Source organism: Notolabrus celidotus, chromosome 18, assembly GCF_009762535.1.
Source record: "Notolabrus celidotus isolate fNotCel1 chromosome 18, fNotCel1.pri, whole genome shotgun sequence".
NCBI lineage: Eukaryota > Metazoa > Chordata > Actinopteri > Labriformes > Labridae > Notolabrus > Notolabrus celidotus.
In genome coordinates, this window is record NC_048289.1 from 18,331,414 (window position 1) to 18,346,773 (window position 15,360).

The window sequence follows — 15,360 nt, forward strand, 5'->3', positions numbered from 1 at the left end:
TGAGTCAGTCTCTGATCAAGTGCAGATGGTACTAGGAGGCGGTTGGCAGATACAATAATATTCACGGTCTGGACGAAAGGAGGTTCAGTCTGTGTGATTGCTGAATGAAATGTTACACCTGCCCAGAAGGATCTGAGTGAACTCTTCAAAGCTTCAGGGTATTACTTCATTCTGCTACAAAGCTATGTTTGGTGCTTGTTTGGTACTTCATTGAACCTTTAGTTGCAACTTGGATTTAAAATGCACCCATACTGATAATATTATCACCACACTTCTGGAGAAACACACTCCATTGCATTATGTTACTGTGCTACACAAGAAGACCCATCTTTCAAGCGAACCCAGCCTTCGTAGGACCCAGACCACTTAGGCTGAACTCAGTTGAGATGGTCTGCTGAGGACTTCCTGTTTATGTCACCAGTTGTTCTTGCGCTTACACCGGTGTCACACAGCAACTGGTAGCTAACGAGCAAACACTACCATAGTCAAAAATTCAAAGATAATTTTAAGTCTTTTTCAACATTTGTGCAGCTCACTACTTTGTTGAACCCGAATACTTACTGCTCGGCCAATGTGAGTGCACCATCCCATTTGAATTGACATGCAAAGAATCGAGGGTCATCGCCGTGGAGGATGCAGCGGGTGGATCCTCCACGGCCTGTAGAAGTAGGACACATTTGTTGGCCGCATTTGAAGGAGCCTTCGAAATGGGACAGCCTTCGAAGCACTGTCCCCCGAAGAATGCAGCTCCTGAATTGTGACACAGCTACCAAGAGTTATCAACACAAAGATCTGTTCTACTGCGGACCGTTCCAACTTGAGAGACTTTTGATGTTTTCTCAGTGGGTTAAATGTGCGTTAACCAGCTTCTCCAGCGCAGTATGCCAGCGTCCATCGAGGCAATGTTTGTCTCTTCACATCTCACAGTGGGAGGAGATGAAGCATAGTCCATTCTTTAAACAGTCAATGACCCCACAGTCTTATGCTAAGCTACCTAGTTACATAGTTGATGTACAGATGAGAGAATGGTATTAATCTTCTCATCTAACTCATGGTTACGAGAAAAAAGCACAGAAAGAACATTTAACATAATGATAATCTAGGAGCATCTTCTGTGAGTGACTGCAACTTTTTGAGGCCTCTAGTGTAGCCTGAGATTAGCGATAAAGGACTTTTGGCCAAGACTTCCTTTACTCTGCGTAGCCTATGTTACATTTTTGACAAGCAACTTGAGAATGGAATTCGAATTCAGAAAAATTCAGAAATGTCTGTCAGATGAAATGACAGCCATTTCTGCCGATATCTATTTATACAAATCAATTATAGCAAAATCTTTGTTAGATGACTGCCAGTGAGTTAGGGGCAGAGGTGTCAAGTAACGTAGTACAAATATTTTGTTACCTTACTTAAATAAAAATTTGGGGTATCTATACTTTAGTTGAGTAATTATTTTTCAGCCAACTTTTTACTTCTACTCCTTACATATTCACGCCATTATCTGTACTTTCTACTCCTTACATTTTAAAAATAGCCTCTTTACTCCTATTTCATTCCGGCTTGTCATCGTTCAAAAAAAAAAAAAAAACACACAGAAGAGTGAATTTGATTGTGGTTGGAAGAGAAGTATAAACATGATACATGAACATATTAATATAACATTATAGTCATTATATACTTCAACTTCTACAGAAGTCTTTTAAACCCTCATATTTATACTTTCACTTGAGGAATGAATGTGAATACATTTGACATCTCTGGTTAGGGGATTGCAGCACATTGCATTTTGCTTTTTTTGCTTCGTACATGGACTACTATTTCCATGCATTCAGCTCATGTCTCCCAGATTCTGCATTTTTGTACATCTGTATATGTATATCTGTAGTTGCGGGGCAGAAATGACTGCACCCTAAGTGATAATTAACCTTGCTGAATATCCTCTTTATCCTGTGATTATGAACAAATATTAAATTTTATGTACTGACTAAAACACAATACAGTTAATTAAAAAGGATAGGAATATAATTTTGGTGTGAGTGTATTGTTTCCCACATTTATAAGCCTATTACAGCTACAAGACTGGCTTTTTACTGGGATTGTTAAGTATTCCAATGTCATATTCTGAGACTATAACATCTGTTTATAAAAATATATCATTGATATCAATTTATCTTTGTCAACTGGGTGCAGCAAAATTATCTACTCACACACACACACACACACACACACACACACACACACACACACACACACACACACACGTAATTATTCTTAAAGCTGCTGATTAGCTCCTCCATCTGTGAGCTCAGTGTTGATCTGCCCAAACACTAACTCCCTGCCAAACAAACAAAGCTTAAAAATGAAAGGGGTCTTTGCCAACAGGGGGCCATCAGTGATTCTTTCTGCACTGCTGCTGTTGTTTTTTTTTTCTTCCTAAAAACAGAATCTCATTCATACACATTAGTTCAGCCAATCATATCCAAACACTGTTCATCATAAAAAACAGCTGAGCTCAGTTTCATTCAATTTTTTTGCCAGTCTAATCTGGATGTTCAGCCTGGCCCCCGTGGGAGAGAATCATTAGCACAACACATCATGCTGATGCATTTTAAAGACGTCCAGCCTAACGGCTAATTTATATTCCTAAGAAGGAACTCCTGTAAGAGCCACTTCATAACACCAGCTGTCATTGAATTTATTAAAACAATTTCTGTAGGCTTTTCGAGCGAGGGGAGTGGATGATGAAACATTAAAATAGCATACTGAAGAGGAAATAACTTCTTGATGACGCTATGTTCAGAACTCAAGAAAAACTTTGAGCACATCTGGATTTTTGACAATTTCATCTTGTTTGATGTAGTAAATGTTAAAGGTGCACTTAGCAGTATTTAACAAACTAGAAATGATAGAAATACGATATAATATTCATAAGTATGTTTAAATTAGTTCATAATCACTTGAATATAAAAACATTTTGTTTTTTCATCTTTTATATTTACATAAGGAGCGGGTCCCCTTCCATGGAGGCCGCCATATTGCACTGCCATATTTTTATGGTAGCACAAAACAGACAAACTATACAGCTGGCGCTTTCTCTTTTTTTTTTTTTGTCAAAAATGTGCCGGTTGTTAGAGTAAGAAGAAGAGAGTGGTTGTTGTTGTTGTATGTGAAAGACTTTGTCTTCTTGAACATCTTACATTTCTAAACACCTGACAAATGGAGGACTATAGTTATCATGCAGTACAGGAGCTTCTATCCCTCGAAGGCCACTGTTGCTTCACTGACAGGAGGGGTGACCAGTGGTGTTAAACATTCCCATTTCCACACTGTACCTTTAAAAGTAATCTTAATAACCATGAAGATGAATTCTGATTTAAATTAACCTGTGGAAAAAGCTATATGACCATATAACCATGGTGATGTCATCAAGCTTGTGTTTTTTAGGTTTATAACTCCACGCTAGTACAGAGGGCTTGTGCTAGCCATTGAGATTGTAAGTGTCAGAGGCATTGAGGCTCTAAACGACAATAACAACAAAGTTACATTGTGTAAAATGAAGCAATACCAATTGCATTAGCAATACCAACGGCAGAATAACTCAGGTTTATGGATTTTTGTCATTTCTATTCAATATTTGTCTTAGTAACATGTTGAGATGTAACTTTGGGTTGCTAGTGTCGCTTGCTCCTCACAAAGTTTAAAAAAGGACAGTGAACTTGTGTAAACATGGAGCTTTAAAACACATGTTGCAACAGACTAAACCAAGTGATTAAGTGCAAAGACCATATATATAGCCAAAACATTTTTTTATGGTGGTACAGAAGCCTTAGGCAGACATGCATCCATAAATTCTATATACACTGTTTCCCTGTGATAACAAGGGACTGTCTGTTATTTTCTTAAGACTTCAAGAGTTGCAAAGGCACAAAACAAACACAGGGACAGACTTAACATATCTCAATGTGGGTAATGGCTGCAGGCCATGTCACTCTGGCCTATCTCATTGAACAACCTATTGTTATGATTTAGAAAATTATCTCATATCACAGGAAAACAAGCCTTGTCATCTCACGACATAGAAATAATTTAATCTACTATAATGGTCAGTGTTTAAATAGTGATTGCTCTAGTCTTCTGGCCACTGAAAGTGCATTTACATGACATGTCACATTCACTCATTCGCGCCACATTCATACACGGATGGCAGAGGCTGCAAGATGAAGCATCCATCAGGTTGAGCTAATCCCATCACACACAGCTGGCACAGCCACTGGGGGCAGTTTTTGGGTTCAATGTCTTGCACAAGGACAACTTGGCATGCGGGCAGCAGGGCCTTGGATTGAACCCCTAACAAATCATCAACCACTGAGCCACAACCGCCACTTAAAATGAGAAAATCAGCTTTTTTATCTTGAGATAAATGAGTCCAGATCTTAAGAAAGCCACTGACAATAACTTGACATCATGGGAAAACGCGGTATATAAAACATGTGGATGCATGTCCACTTCAGGCTTCTGTACAATCACGTTGTCTTCTAGTCAGTGGCGGTTCTAGACCAATTTTACTGGGGGGGCCAGGATGGGGCCAAGGGTGTTGTCAGAGGGACACATTGAACCCTGACAAAAGAGACTTAGAAGGGCGAGGACCGGCTGGGAACAAACTGGCAAAACATCAGTGCATCCATATATACTAGACAAATATAGTACTGTGTACTATATCAAAATGCAGACTGACAGCAGCTGTTTGGCTGTTTACACTCAACATGAGTCCCTTAGCGCTCTAAGGGACTGGAACCAAGTGCCACACGCATGTGTTCCGCCTGTAACATCGGCGCGATACTGAAGCTTTTTTTATTGTATAATATTTTTTGGGTGTGGAGGGGGGGGGGGGGCACAGGGGGGGGCCAGGTTCAGTTTTACAGGGGTGCTGGCCCCTGTTGGCCCCTCCCCAGAACCGCCACTGCTTCTAGTAACAGCAGATGTTCTTTATCTCAAAGCAACTATAATACAGTTGTTTCACAATTGGGTTTTGCACTAAATAATTCAGGTGTGAATTAATCTGTTTTCAAGCGCTGCTGAAAATAGATTAACATGGAGTCATAATAATGGACTGCTCATAAATGTTTATGAAACCCAAGGTTCAAAAAGCAGACTTTAGTGACTCATCTCTCCATAGGGGCCAATCAGAATCCAGCTGCTCTCAGCAGTCCAACAATCACACAAGCGTTTAAGCACTGCAAATAGCACGAATCCTCCAAAACTAAGCCTAACTGCTTATCTCTGGTTCCATTTTCAGTCCGTGGTATTTGTGAATGAAGCGGAGTACACAGTAAGATCAGAGTGAAAAGGCTTCTGCTCAGGCATCTTTGGTGATAGGATTTTAAGTATTTAAGTTATGTTGGAATTAAAATCCAAATAAAGCTCAAACACTATAATTAACAATGGAACGTCCTTTTATTTCACAGGAGTAAACACACCACCTGACAACAGCATGTAAAGCTTAAATGAGAAAGACAAAGAGAGAGGCTCAAATTCCTCACTTCAGTACTAAACACCACTTAATCTAATATGTACAAAGAGCGTGGGAATCAGTCCCACGTTCAATCACTTAGTTGTAAAAGGACAGAGTGGAATAAATACACTTCTTTTTTTATTTACATTAATGTTTAATATAAACAAATACCTGCCGTACAAATTGCACTTGTCGATGGCCGTGAGGTAAAACGGTGAAACACATTGTGAGCACTACAGGAGTACAGTCAAATGCCTCGCGCCTGTCCAAAGCTTATTCATAAATATTTGTTATAGTGCGCCGGGGGGGAATTGCCCCCTGTGGGTTAATTCAAAGGATGGGGATACAAACCCCATTCCTTCATATTGATTATCTAGTAAATGCAGCATCAGATTTCAGATTCAACAAAACAAAAAGTCCTGTTTTTAGTACCTGCGTCTATTTTTATTCATTCAATCAGCCTATAATAAGATTTAGGGGTCGCAGTTTGTGGGCAGATTACATAATCTCATAAACTTTCAGAGCTTTGTTGATATCGCCCCGATCTTCGTTTTAAATATGGCTTTTAAATACATTAAATACATAAAATAGGCTCAAGTATACAACAAGTTCGTGCGCAAACCTTTCCCAAAAAGACATCCATGCTCAAAGAGAAAACGCCCATTACAGTCACAGTTTGTCATGATCCTACCAAAAGTTCAATTGTTTTAAATTCACAGCTGAGATTCAGAGTGTGACAGCTTTACACCCCCCACTAGGCTGCTGTCACTGTTATCCAAGGCTCCACAATCCGACCACATCCCCAGTGTGCCAGGATCCAGAGCCGCGACGAACCCTCCGGAGCATCGGGACAGGTCGCAGGAGCTGATGTGCAGCCTGCGGTCGGCCTGCCTCGGGCAGCACAGCAACCTCTTGAAAGCCTTCCTGAAATCCGGGCTCCGACAGTAAATGATGGGGTTAAAAGCAGAATTCACGTACCCCAGCCAGTTCAGAAACACGAAAAGGTCCTTGTCCACCACGTCTGCGTTAAACACCCGCACCACGTTGACAATAAAGAAAGGCAGCCAGCATAGTGTAAACGTCCCCATGATGATGCCCAGTGTTTTTAGAGCCTTCTGCTCCCTCAGTGCGAGGATCTTAGACGGCCTCTTCTTGCACTTGGAGGTCAGGCCAGTTAATGTGTTGTGAAACCTGCCCTCGCACTTGTCGATCTTCCTCAGCTGCTTTTTCGCCTCTCTGTACACTCTGGCGTAAACAAAAATCATGACCAGAAGAGGAATGTAAAAGGATATGATGGATGAAGAGATGGCATAAGCTCTGTTTGTGACAAAGTCGCAACATTCAGGGTCATCGTAGCAAGTTGTGTCCACGCTGTCCCGGGACCAGTGCATGAGGATGGGGAGGAAGGACACGAGCGCAGAGATTGCCCAGACTATGCACACCACCGCTTTGGCGCGAGCTTTGGTTAATAAGCTTTGATAGCGGAAAGGCGACGTGATGGCCACATATCTGTCAATGGCAATAACGCACAGGGTCTCGATGCTGGCGGTGACGCAGAGGACATCCACTGAGATCCAGAACTCACAGAAAAAGGTGCCGTACTGCCAGGAGCCGCGCACCTCGAGCGCGGCACCAAACGGCACCACTAGTAGCCCCATGATGAGGTCCGCGCTCGCCAGAGACACAATGAACACATTAGTGATCGTCTGAAGCCTCTGCGTCCTGGCTATAGCTACTATCACCAGAATATTCCCAAGTACGATAAACAAGACGATCACACCCATCACCAGGCTCATCCCCGCCATCCACTGCTCGGACGCGGCCGTGTTGGAGCCCGGTGCGTCGGACGCGCCGCTCCCGGAGCCATTCTGGAAGTTCACCGGCGAGGACGCGCCGCCGTCCCCCATGACGGGCTGCTGCGCTGAGTCTGGGACCAGTACGGGTTCATCCAGGCAAGTGCAAGGCAGCCTTTTTCTTTGTCTGCACGGGCCACTGTTCTCTGTACTCCAGTAGCGCGCCAACTCCACCTGGAGCTCCTCTCTCTGCTGTTCAGCCTGCGCGAGCTGCTGTACTGGACGGGACATCAGAGCAGGCGGTGACATCAGAGCTCCTGAGGACCAATCAGCGCCGTTCAGCAAATTCTTAACAATGAAGCAGATGAACAAACAACACCTGGAAGGAGATTAAGAATTGAAACACTTTATTGAAGGTAGATGACCGACATTTTGGACAGCTTTAAGTTGCTATTTTTTAACCTTGAGTTACATATGTATAGAAATGTTTAACCCCCCAACATCTCAATACTATTACATGTTGTTCCCATTACTTTTCTCACCAGAAATGATATAACAGAGCCTTTTTTTTCTCAATGAAATTTTCATTTCTTGTCAGCTAATTTCAATGTAGGAGAGGTGCACAGCTGAAGATTTGTTTTTTATGTTTTAGGATGATTGTTTGATGTGTATTACCCTATGAAGGCTTATGATTAATCACAAGATGAGGGCTACACAGAGCATAAATATTTCTAAGAGCAAACTCAAGACCTACCTTTTTAGTCTTGCTTTTAACTGAGTTTCATTTTTATTATTGACAGTTTAATTAATTAATGAAATGATTAATTTATTAACTATTTCAAATTTTAGTCACTTTTATTCTACTTTATTTGTTTATGTACTTATTTTTTTATTTAAAGTATGGCATCTTATGTTCTTGTAATGGTTTAATATTTTAGTGTTTTATCATCTTAGAAATGTATTTTATTTTGGTGATTTAAAGTTCCTGTGTTGAGTTTTAGCATCTTATTTTACCTCCAGTGTTTCCTCATGAAGATATCATGAGAGCGTTTCCTCAGTTCATTCAGCAACTTCTTTTTTATTTTTCATTTATTTATTTTATTTTTATTACTATTGCTGCATATATTGTGTTCTTAACCTTAGGATTGTGGGCTGGGGTGGGATCTTTTCCTTAATTTATTCTATTTTAGGTTGTTTTTATGTACAGCACTTTGTGTTACAATGTCATTGTATGAAAAGAGCTTTATAAATAAAGTCTGATTGATTGATACACGCCATTCATCATAAAGTGTGTCAGCCTTTTGATGTGCACAATCTAAATTTGTGAGTTGTGTTTCAACTTCTTCCAAATATTTACACACAGAAGACCCATGAGAATAATTAATTTCATGATATTAGTGCAGGTTTGCCTTTATTTGTTAAAGCTCCTGTGAGGAACTTTTGAGTTATTTCAAAATTTGGCACCTCCTTTGGGCACATTAAAAATATTGATTACGTCTTGAGTAGTATTTGCTGACATGTGTAATTATGTGTAACTGACAATGAATCTTTGGCTTAGAAACAAATAAAAAGGGTTGTTTCTATAGCAGGCTGTTTATCACCTCACCTGAAACCTACCTCACATTTGGGGTTACAGCCTGCTATAAAATAAATACAAAAAAAAACAGTTTTCTCTCTAATAGTCATGTTTGCTTTTGTTGGTCATAAAAAGACAATTACATCAGTTTCAGTCTTTATCATTGCTAGCAGACAATTTCTCACAGGTGCTTTAATGCATTTTTCCTGATTGTACCTTCCTAATGTGCCTTTAACAACCCTCCTTAATCTCTTCAGCCTACCTGGCACTGTCTGAGACTGATATCTGCCAACAATCTGCCAGGCTTTGGGTACATAAGAATCCAAATATGGAAATCTAAAATCGACTATGGCATCATGAACTACAGGGATTTCCCTGTTTTTATCACTTGCCATCCAAAACAAGATTTGTTATTCCACTTGTTCATTTTTATATTTTTATCACAAAGAGTACATACCAGGGACACAAGGTCAGCCTAGGCTGCAGATCTACATCTGGATTACATGAAACTTTTTAAATTAGCTATTGACCAACAGCCAGACTAGTCATTATATGCAGAATTACAGAAACAGCGTGTCCAAGTTTGCTGTAGGTCATTTCAAATATATGAGCTACTATCAATCAATCAACTTTCATTTTTCTTGTGCCAATGGTTCCAAACTACAACAAAGTTTTCTCATGACTCTTCACATAAAGAGCAGGACCATGCAGGCTTTTCTTATTCTATTATCAAAGACCCAATGTAAATTCACCACGAGCAAGCGCTTTGCAACATAACCAGGAAAACTTCCTTTGAACAGGCAGAAGCCCTGAGGACATCCAGACTGGTGCTTAGATTGGTAAACAGCCATCTGCTGTGACCTAAAAATACAAGCTAAGAAAATTGTTAAATGGTGCTGGGCTCTGAATACAAATGTCAACAAAATTAAAAGCTGTCAAAAAGACTGACATATATTGTCAAAGGCAAACTGAAAGACTTTATTCAGCTCTGGGAGCCATACATGGCTATCAACAGGGATGTTAACGTGGACTTTCTCTAAAAGAAACTGTGGGAATCACAATTGGCTAATTTAATTTAATTGATTTTGCACACTTGCCAATTGATTTTGGTACGGGCAGATGGGGTAGGTTGTGTTTTGTTTTGTTTTGTGTGTGTGTATGCTGGATGAGTCTTTGTCTATATTCTTGACTGTTCATGTATGTAATGAAAAAAAATGTCAATAAAAAAATGAGAAACATCAGTTATTAAGAGGTGGACTCAGAGATTAAACCTTATTCATTTGATTTAAAATATGTAGAAATGGAATCTGCAAACATTCCCTTTCTGAGTGAGATGCAAAACTTTTGAATCTGAACACAAGGATATCATTCTTGATCATCAGTTCAGATGAAGCATTATCGCCAGCCCTGTCACACACAGAGCGCACACAAAGATGGATGACACAGCCGAAGCGCCTTGTTTTTCTCTCTGCTGATTGACATGCCTGTTTGTGAACCTGGCGACCCAGACCCAGAGGCTTTGACACGATGACCCAACAAAGCTCATCTCAGAGTCAACAGCAATGTAACATGGAGGTAGACCTCAGGGAGTCATAGTCACCTTCAAGTCAGGAGGCTGTATCTCTAGTACTTCTAAAAGAAACGGGTTGCTTATATAGGGAGCAAAAAATGACCTGCTGCAATCCTGCTTCATTTTGTGTCAATACCCCTGTGCAGTGGTAGCTCAATGTGTGTTTTTTCTGTTGTATTTTTTTTAGCCATTTGCATAGGTTATGCTTCAAAAATTGAGCTAGTTTATTATAAAGTTGTGTTTCAGTTTCCAACAATGAAATACCATCAAGGGTTTATGATTAATATTAAAATGAATACATTTGTCTCATCTTAATTGACTATTTATACATAATCAAATAAACTCAGACTAACTTTTGGGTTACCTTACATTGATTTACTGGACTGTATGGCCACTTATCATCAGACAGGGCTGCACAGGATCAGCGGCACAATCTGAATCCAAACATTTGTAACTTTTTTTTGGGGCATTTTATGCCTTTATGGATAGGACAGCTGAAGAGAGACAGGCAATGTGGGTAGAAGAGAGAGGGGGAAGACATGCAGTAAATGCTCGAGGCTGGAAACGAACCTGGAATCGAACCTGTAACCTCTGCCGACGAGGACCATAGCCTCTGTATGTGGGGCGCTTAGACCGCTAGGCCACCAGCACCCCTTTATAACTTTTTAAATACAAAATAAAACAGAGAAAAAGAGAGAGAAAGAGAGAGAGAAACAAAAGCATAGTTTTTTTTTTTTAACTTGTAAATCCTTTTTCCATATAAATTGCCTAGGACTGTTATATATACTCTGGAAAATTACTATTTTGAAATCAAGTCACTTATTTCTTATCCTATGATGCACATTATTACTCATGTTGAATTAAAAGAGTCAAAGTCTTCGAAAGGATAAGATATATTACATTTGACTAATTTTAAACCAACAAAAAATTAAAGATATAAAGCCAAAGTAGATCCAGTGCTTATCTCAACTTAATGTAGTGTGGGGAATGAATTATTGCCATATTTTTGTGTCTGAGTCAGGGGGGCTGCCTTGGGAGGATTTGGTCTTGTGACGCAAAGTTTTCTAAAATCTTGGCTCCATCCGCGCTGATGTCTGCCGGATGTCTGCTTAGATAGAAAGAAGTCCAAATCAAACTGTTTGCAGTGAAGTCTGCACAAGCTATAAAAACACATGATTTATTGATGAAAACTTTTGAAATGTCATTTCATTTGTAACAATCTCAAAATCTTTACAATAAAACCAAAACCACCTGCAGGGATGGGTACCATTGGAGGTGAGTGATTCAGGTGGATTTACTGATGAATTCCAAGCAGATCAAATGTAGTTCAAATTGCTGTTACCTCTGAAATACTGCTCTCAAACCCTTGTAACAAATTCTCATCTCTTCTGCTGAATTGATTTCTCTTAGAGGCAACATTTATAGCATTTGCTCCTCTTCAAATTTCCACATTTCTGTGTAACTGTTCTCTCACTTTTATCAAAGTATAACTACAAAGTGCTCTCAGCCACTGAACAGCAGCTACCTCCCACATATCATCATGCAAGTTTTGCAAACCAGAGTCAAGGGAAGAGGAGCCAGTTCAACTTGACTTAGCAGCTTGACCTCATGTGTCAACACCAGCACAGAGTCAAAGGACAAACTTGTATTTCATTTTTGAAAGAGTTTGCATGCAAAAGAAGAAGAAGAAGCAGACAAACTGGTATGATGCGTTCAGGTATTGTGGGGGAACTACTCATTGTAAAACTCTTTGAACTTTTTAACATTCTTCCCACATAGTTTCACAGGTTGAAAATATTAGGTAATCATATTTAATCTCATAAACAGATGCAAAATTAATGGAGCCCACTCAGCCAGAATGAAGAGTGCACAAATATTTTGGCAATTAAACACCTGAAAAAAAACCCTGTGATTTCCCCCTGAACCTTCATATTGTTATTGCTTTAAGCCCAAATTCCCTAACACCATTACATAACTAGTCATAAATCAGTCCTTTTATCTTTCACACTTTAAAGGGTCAGGAACAATTATACATAGTTTCATGCATCATATGAGTGTCATAAGAGTGGTAACAAGCCCTTGAGAAAGCTTATATAAGCCTTTTTGTGCTGGTAAAAGAAGCTGTGTGCCCAATGTTGCTCTTATCTGATCATTCTGATAAAAAAGCAACACAGCTAACTTGAGCGGTTTGCTTGCTTTTAAATTTGGGTTTATTTTAATCTGTCATATGACCATGCTGGACATCAATGGAGGAAAGCAGGGGAAGTGGCACCGCCTAATTACAGCCCTTAAATGTGAACGTGTCAGTGTGCCAGTGCAGAGACTTGGTGGTTTTTTTATAGCGGGCATGTTAATCGAGGCTGTGTCCGTGTGTGTGTGTGGTCTTTGGCAGCAAAGACAGCAGCCAGAAGCACACAGGGTTAATGATGCTGTCAAAGTGACGGTGAGGGGAGCAGCTGAAGGGGACTGAGGGATGAGACAGCAGGCGTAGATTCAAGTGGAGGGAGAGAGGAGAGCCAGTAATGACTTTTAAAGTAATTATACAATCCCTAGCCACGGAGTTGGATTCATGCACCGGACTCTTTACAACCTTAACCTCTTTACTATGTGAAGCATTTCCAAAAATGTGCTGTATTGCCAAATAAACATGCCCCACTGCCGCCATTTCCACTATGTCATGCTCAGGGTCAAACTGATGTTAAAATGAACTGCTGTGTATATCAGGTTGCAGTGGTGTGACAAATGAAATCTGATAAATCATTATCTCAATGTATTTCTATCATTATCTCTATCTTCAGATGATTTTCTGGAAAAATCCGGAGAGCGCTATGTAGCTATTCTATAGCCACAGCAGTGTGCAATGCTAGCTAACGTCAAACACTGATTAAAAAAAAAGTATAACACAAAACAAATACGTTTTATCCAGATAAACTACAGACTGACTACTTATTGGTTTTGGCTGTTTATATTGTGGGCTATCTTTTTTTGTGATTAGGGTTAGGATTAGGGTTAGGATTAGGGTTAGGATTAGGGTTAGGGTAAGGGTTAGGGTAAGGGTTAGGATTAGGGTTAGGATTAGGGTTAGGGTTAGGATTTGGGTTTGGGGTTGGGTTAGGGTTAGGGTTAGGGTTAGGATTAGGATTAGGGGTTAGGATTTGGGTTAGGATTAGGGTTTGGGTTATGATTAGGGTTTGGGTTTGGGTTAGGGTTAGGGTTAGGGTTTGGGTTTGGGTTAGGGTTACGGTTAGGGTTAGGGTTTGGGTTTGGGTTTGGGTTAGGGTTGCGGTTAGGGTTAGGGTTTGGGTTTGGGTTATGATTAGGATTAGGGTTTGGGTTATGATTAGGGGTTAGGGTTTGGGTTTGGGTTAGGGTTAGGGTTTGGGTTTGGGTTAGGGTTACGGTTAGGGTTAGGGTTTGGGTTTGGGTTTGGGTTAGGGTTAGGATTAGGGTTTGGGTTTGGGTTTGGGTTAGGGTTTGGGTTTGGGTTTGGGTTAGGGTTATGATAAAGGTTAGGGTTTGGGTTGGAACCAGAACTTAACTTAAGCAAACAGAACCAGAACCAAACTCAAGCAAACAGAACCAAACTCAAGCAAACAGAACCAGAACCAAACCTAAGCAACCAGAACTGAACCAGAACCGAACCAGAACCAGAACCAAACTTAAGCAAACAGAACCAGAACCAGAACCAGAACCAAACTCAAGCAAACAGAACCAGAACCAGAACCAAACTCAAGCAAACAGAACCAGAACCAACTCAAGCAAACAGAAACAGAACCAGAACCAAACTATTATTATTTATGTCCTCAGTGTGGGTTGGCATTGAGAAAATCAGATGCCTCAGCTTAGATGGGCTGATCCGATTTCTCCTTTCAGTGAGTATTTCCTGTCTTCAAGAAGACTCTCTCGGAAGGAACAGATGAAGCCACGATACACAGCCTCCCCTCCATCACCTGTATCGTATATCCTCACGTGATTGGCCGCACGGCCGCCATGCTGACCAATCAAAACAAAGTTCTGCTGTGAGCAGAGCTGGGGCTGAGCACTGAGAGAGCTAAGCAGCGAAAAGAAAAAACTGGGAGCCGGCTCTCTCTCGATGCGAGCCGGCTCTTCTGATTCACTATAAAGCATCGGCTCTCAGAGCCGCAGCTTTTGATCATGACACATAACTAATGTCCTTAATCTGTGTTACAACTATGAGGGGGCCATGGACAATTTTCTCACCTGTAAGGGGTCCCTGGCTCCAAAAAGTTTGAGAACCCCTGATCTAGATGTTTCAGTTTATTTTGATGGGTTTGCTATACATTGTGTTCCAACATAGGATTTTATAAAAAATGTTCTGTCCCTAAGACTAAACTATATTTTAGTGTGACAGGTCTAATGATATGTATATTTAAGTAATAAAGCAAATATGACTTACACATGTTCTATTATTTTTTCAATGGTCAAAAAATCCCATTTGAGGATGATAAACAACAAATAATTGATTGTATTAAAAAGTACTTTTTGTCCTAACATGCTGTCACTTGGGTTTGCAAAATAAAATCTGTTGTAAATAACAAGTGGCAAAACATATTCAAAGCTTAGTGCCTTCGTTATTTTTGGAAATGATTTAGTCTTTATTTTTTTACCCCCAAATAAATTAAACTATAAGTTTGTGATCAGTTTCCAAACTTCATACTTGAGTAGAGAGTAATTACTTTGGGGCTGAGTGCCAGAGACAGGGTAGGGAGGTCTCAGGGTGTCAAAAGATGGTATAAGGCATTGCAAGTGTTTCCATTGGGTTTGTTGACATTAAGAGAAATATTAAACAGCTGCAGCCTTATCTCCTGGGTTTTTTTGTCCTCCATCACCTCAGGTGTGTTGATTGATGGCACCTTCTACCACGAGAGGCTATTTGTTCTGTGTATTTGGC

The 15,360-nt window shown here is 40.2% G+C and overlaps 1 protein-coding gene across 1 annotated transcript; it reads right to left on the reverse strand.

Moving 5' to 3' along the window:
• Window positions 1-5,432: 5,432 nt before the first annotated feature.
• adrb1 (adrenoceptor beta 1) lies at window positions 5,433-7,547 on the reverse strand. The gene has a single exon (XM_034708367.1). It carries the CDS (start codon window positions 7,414-7,416, stop codon window positions 6,223-6,225), a length of 1,194 nt encoding a protein of 397 aa, XP_034564258.1. The 5' UTR covers window positions 7,417-7,547; the 3' UTR covers window positions 5,433-6,222.
• Between the last annotated feature and the right edge of the window lie 7,813 nt (window positions 7,548-15,360).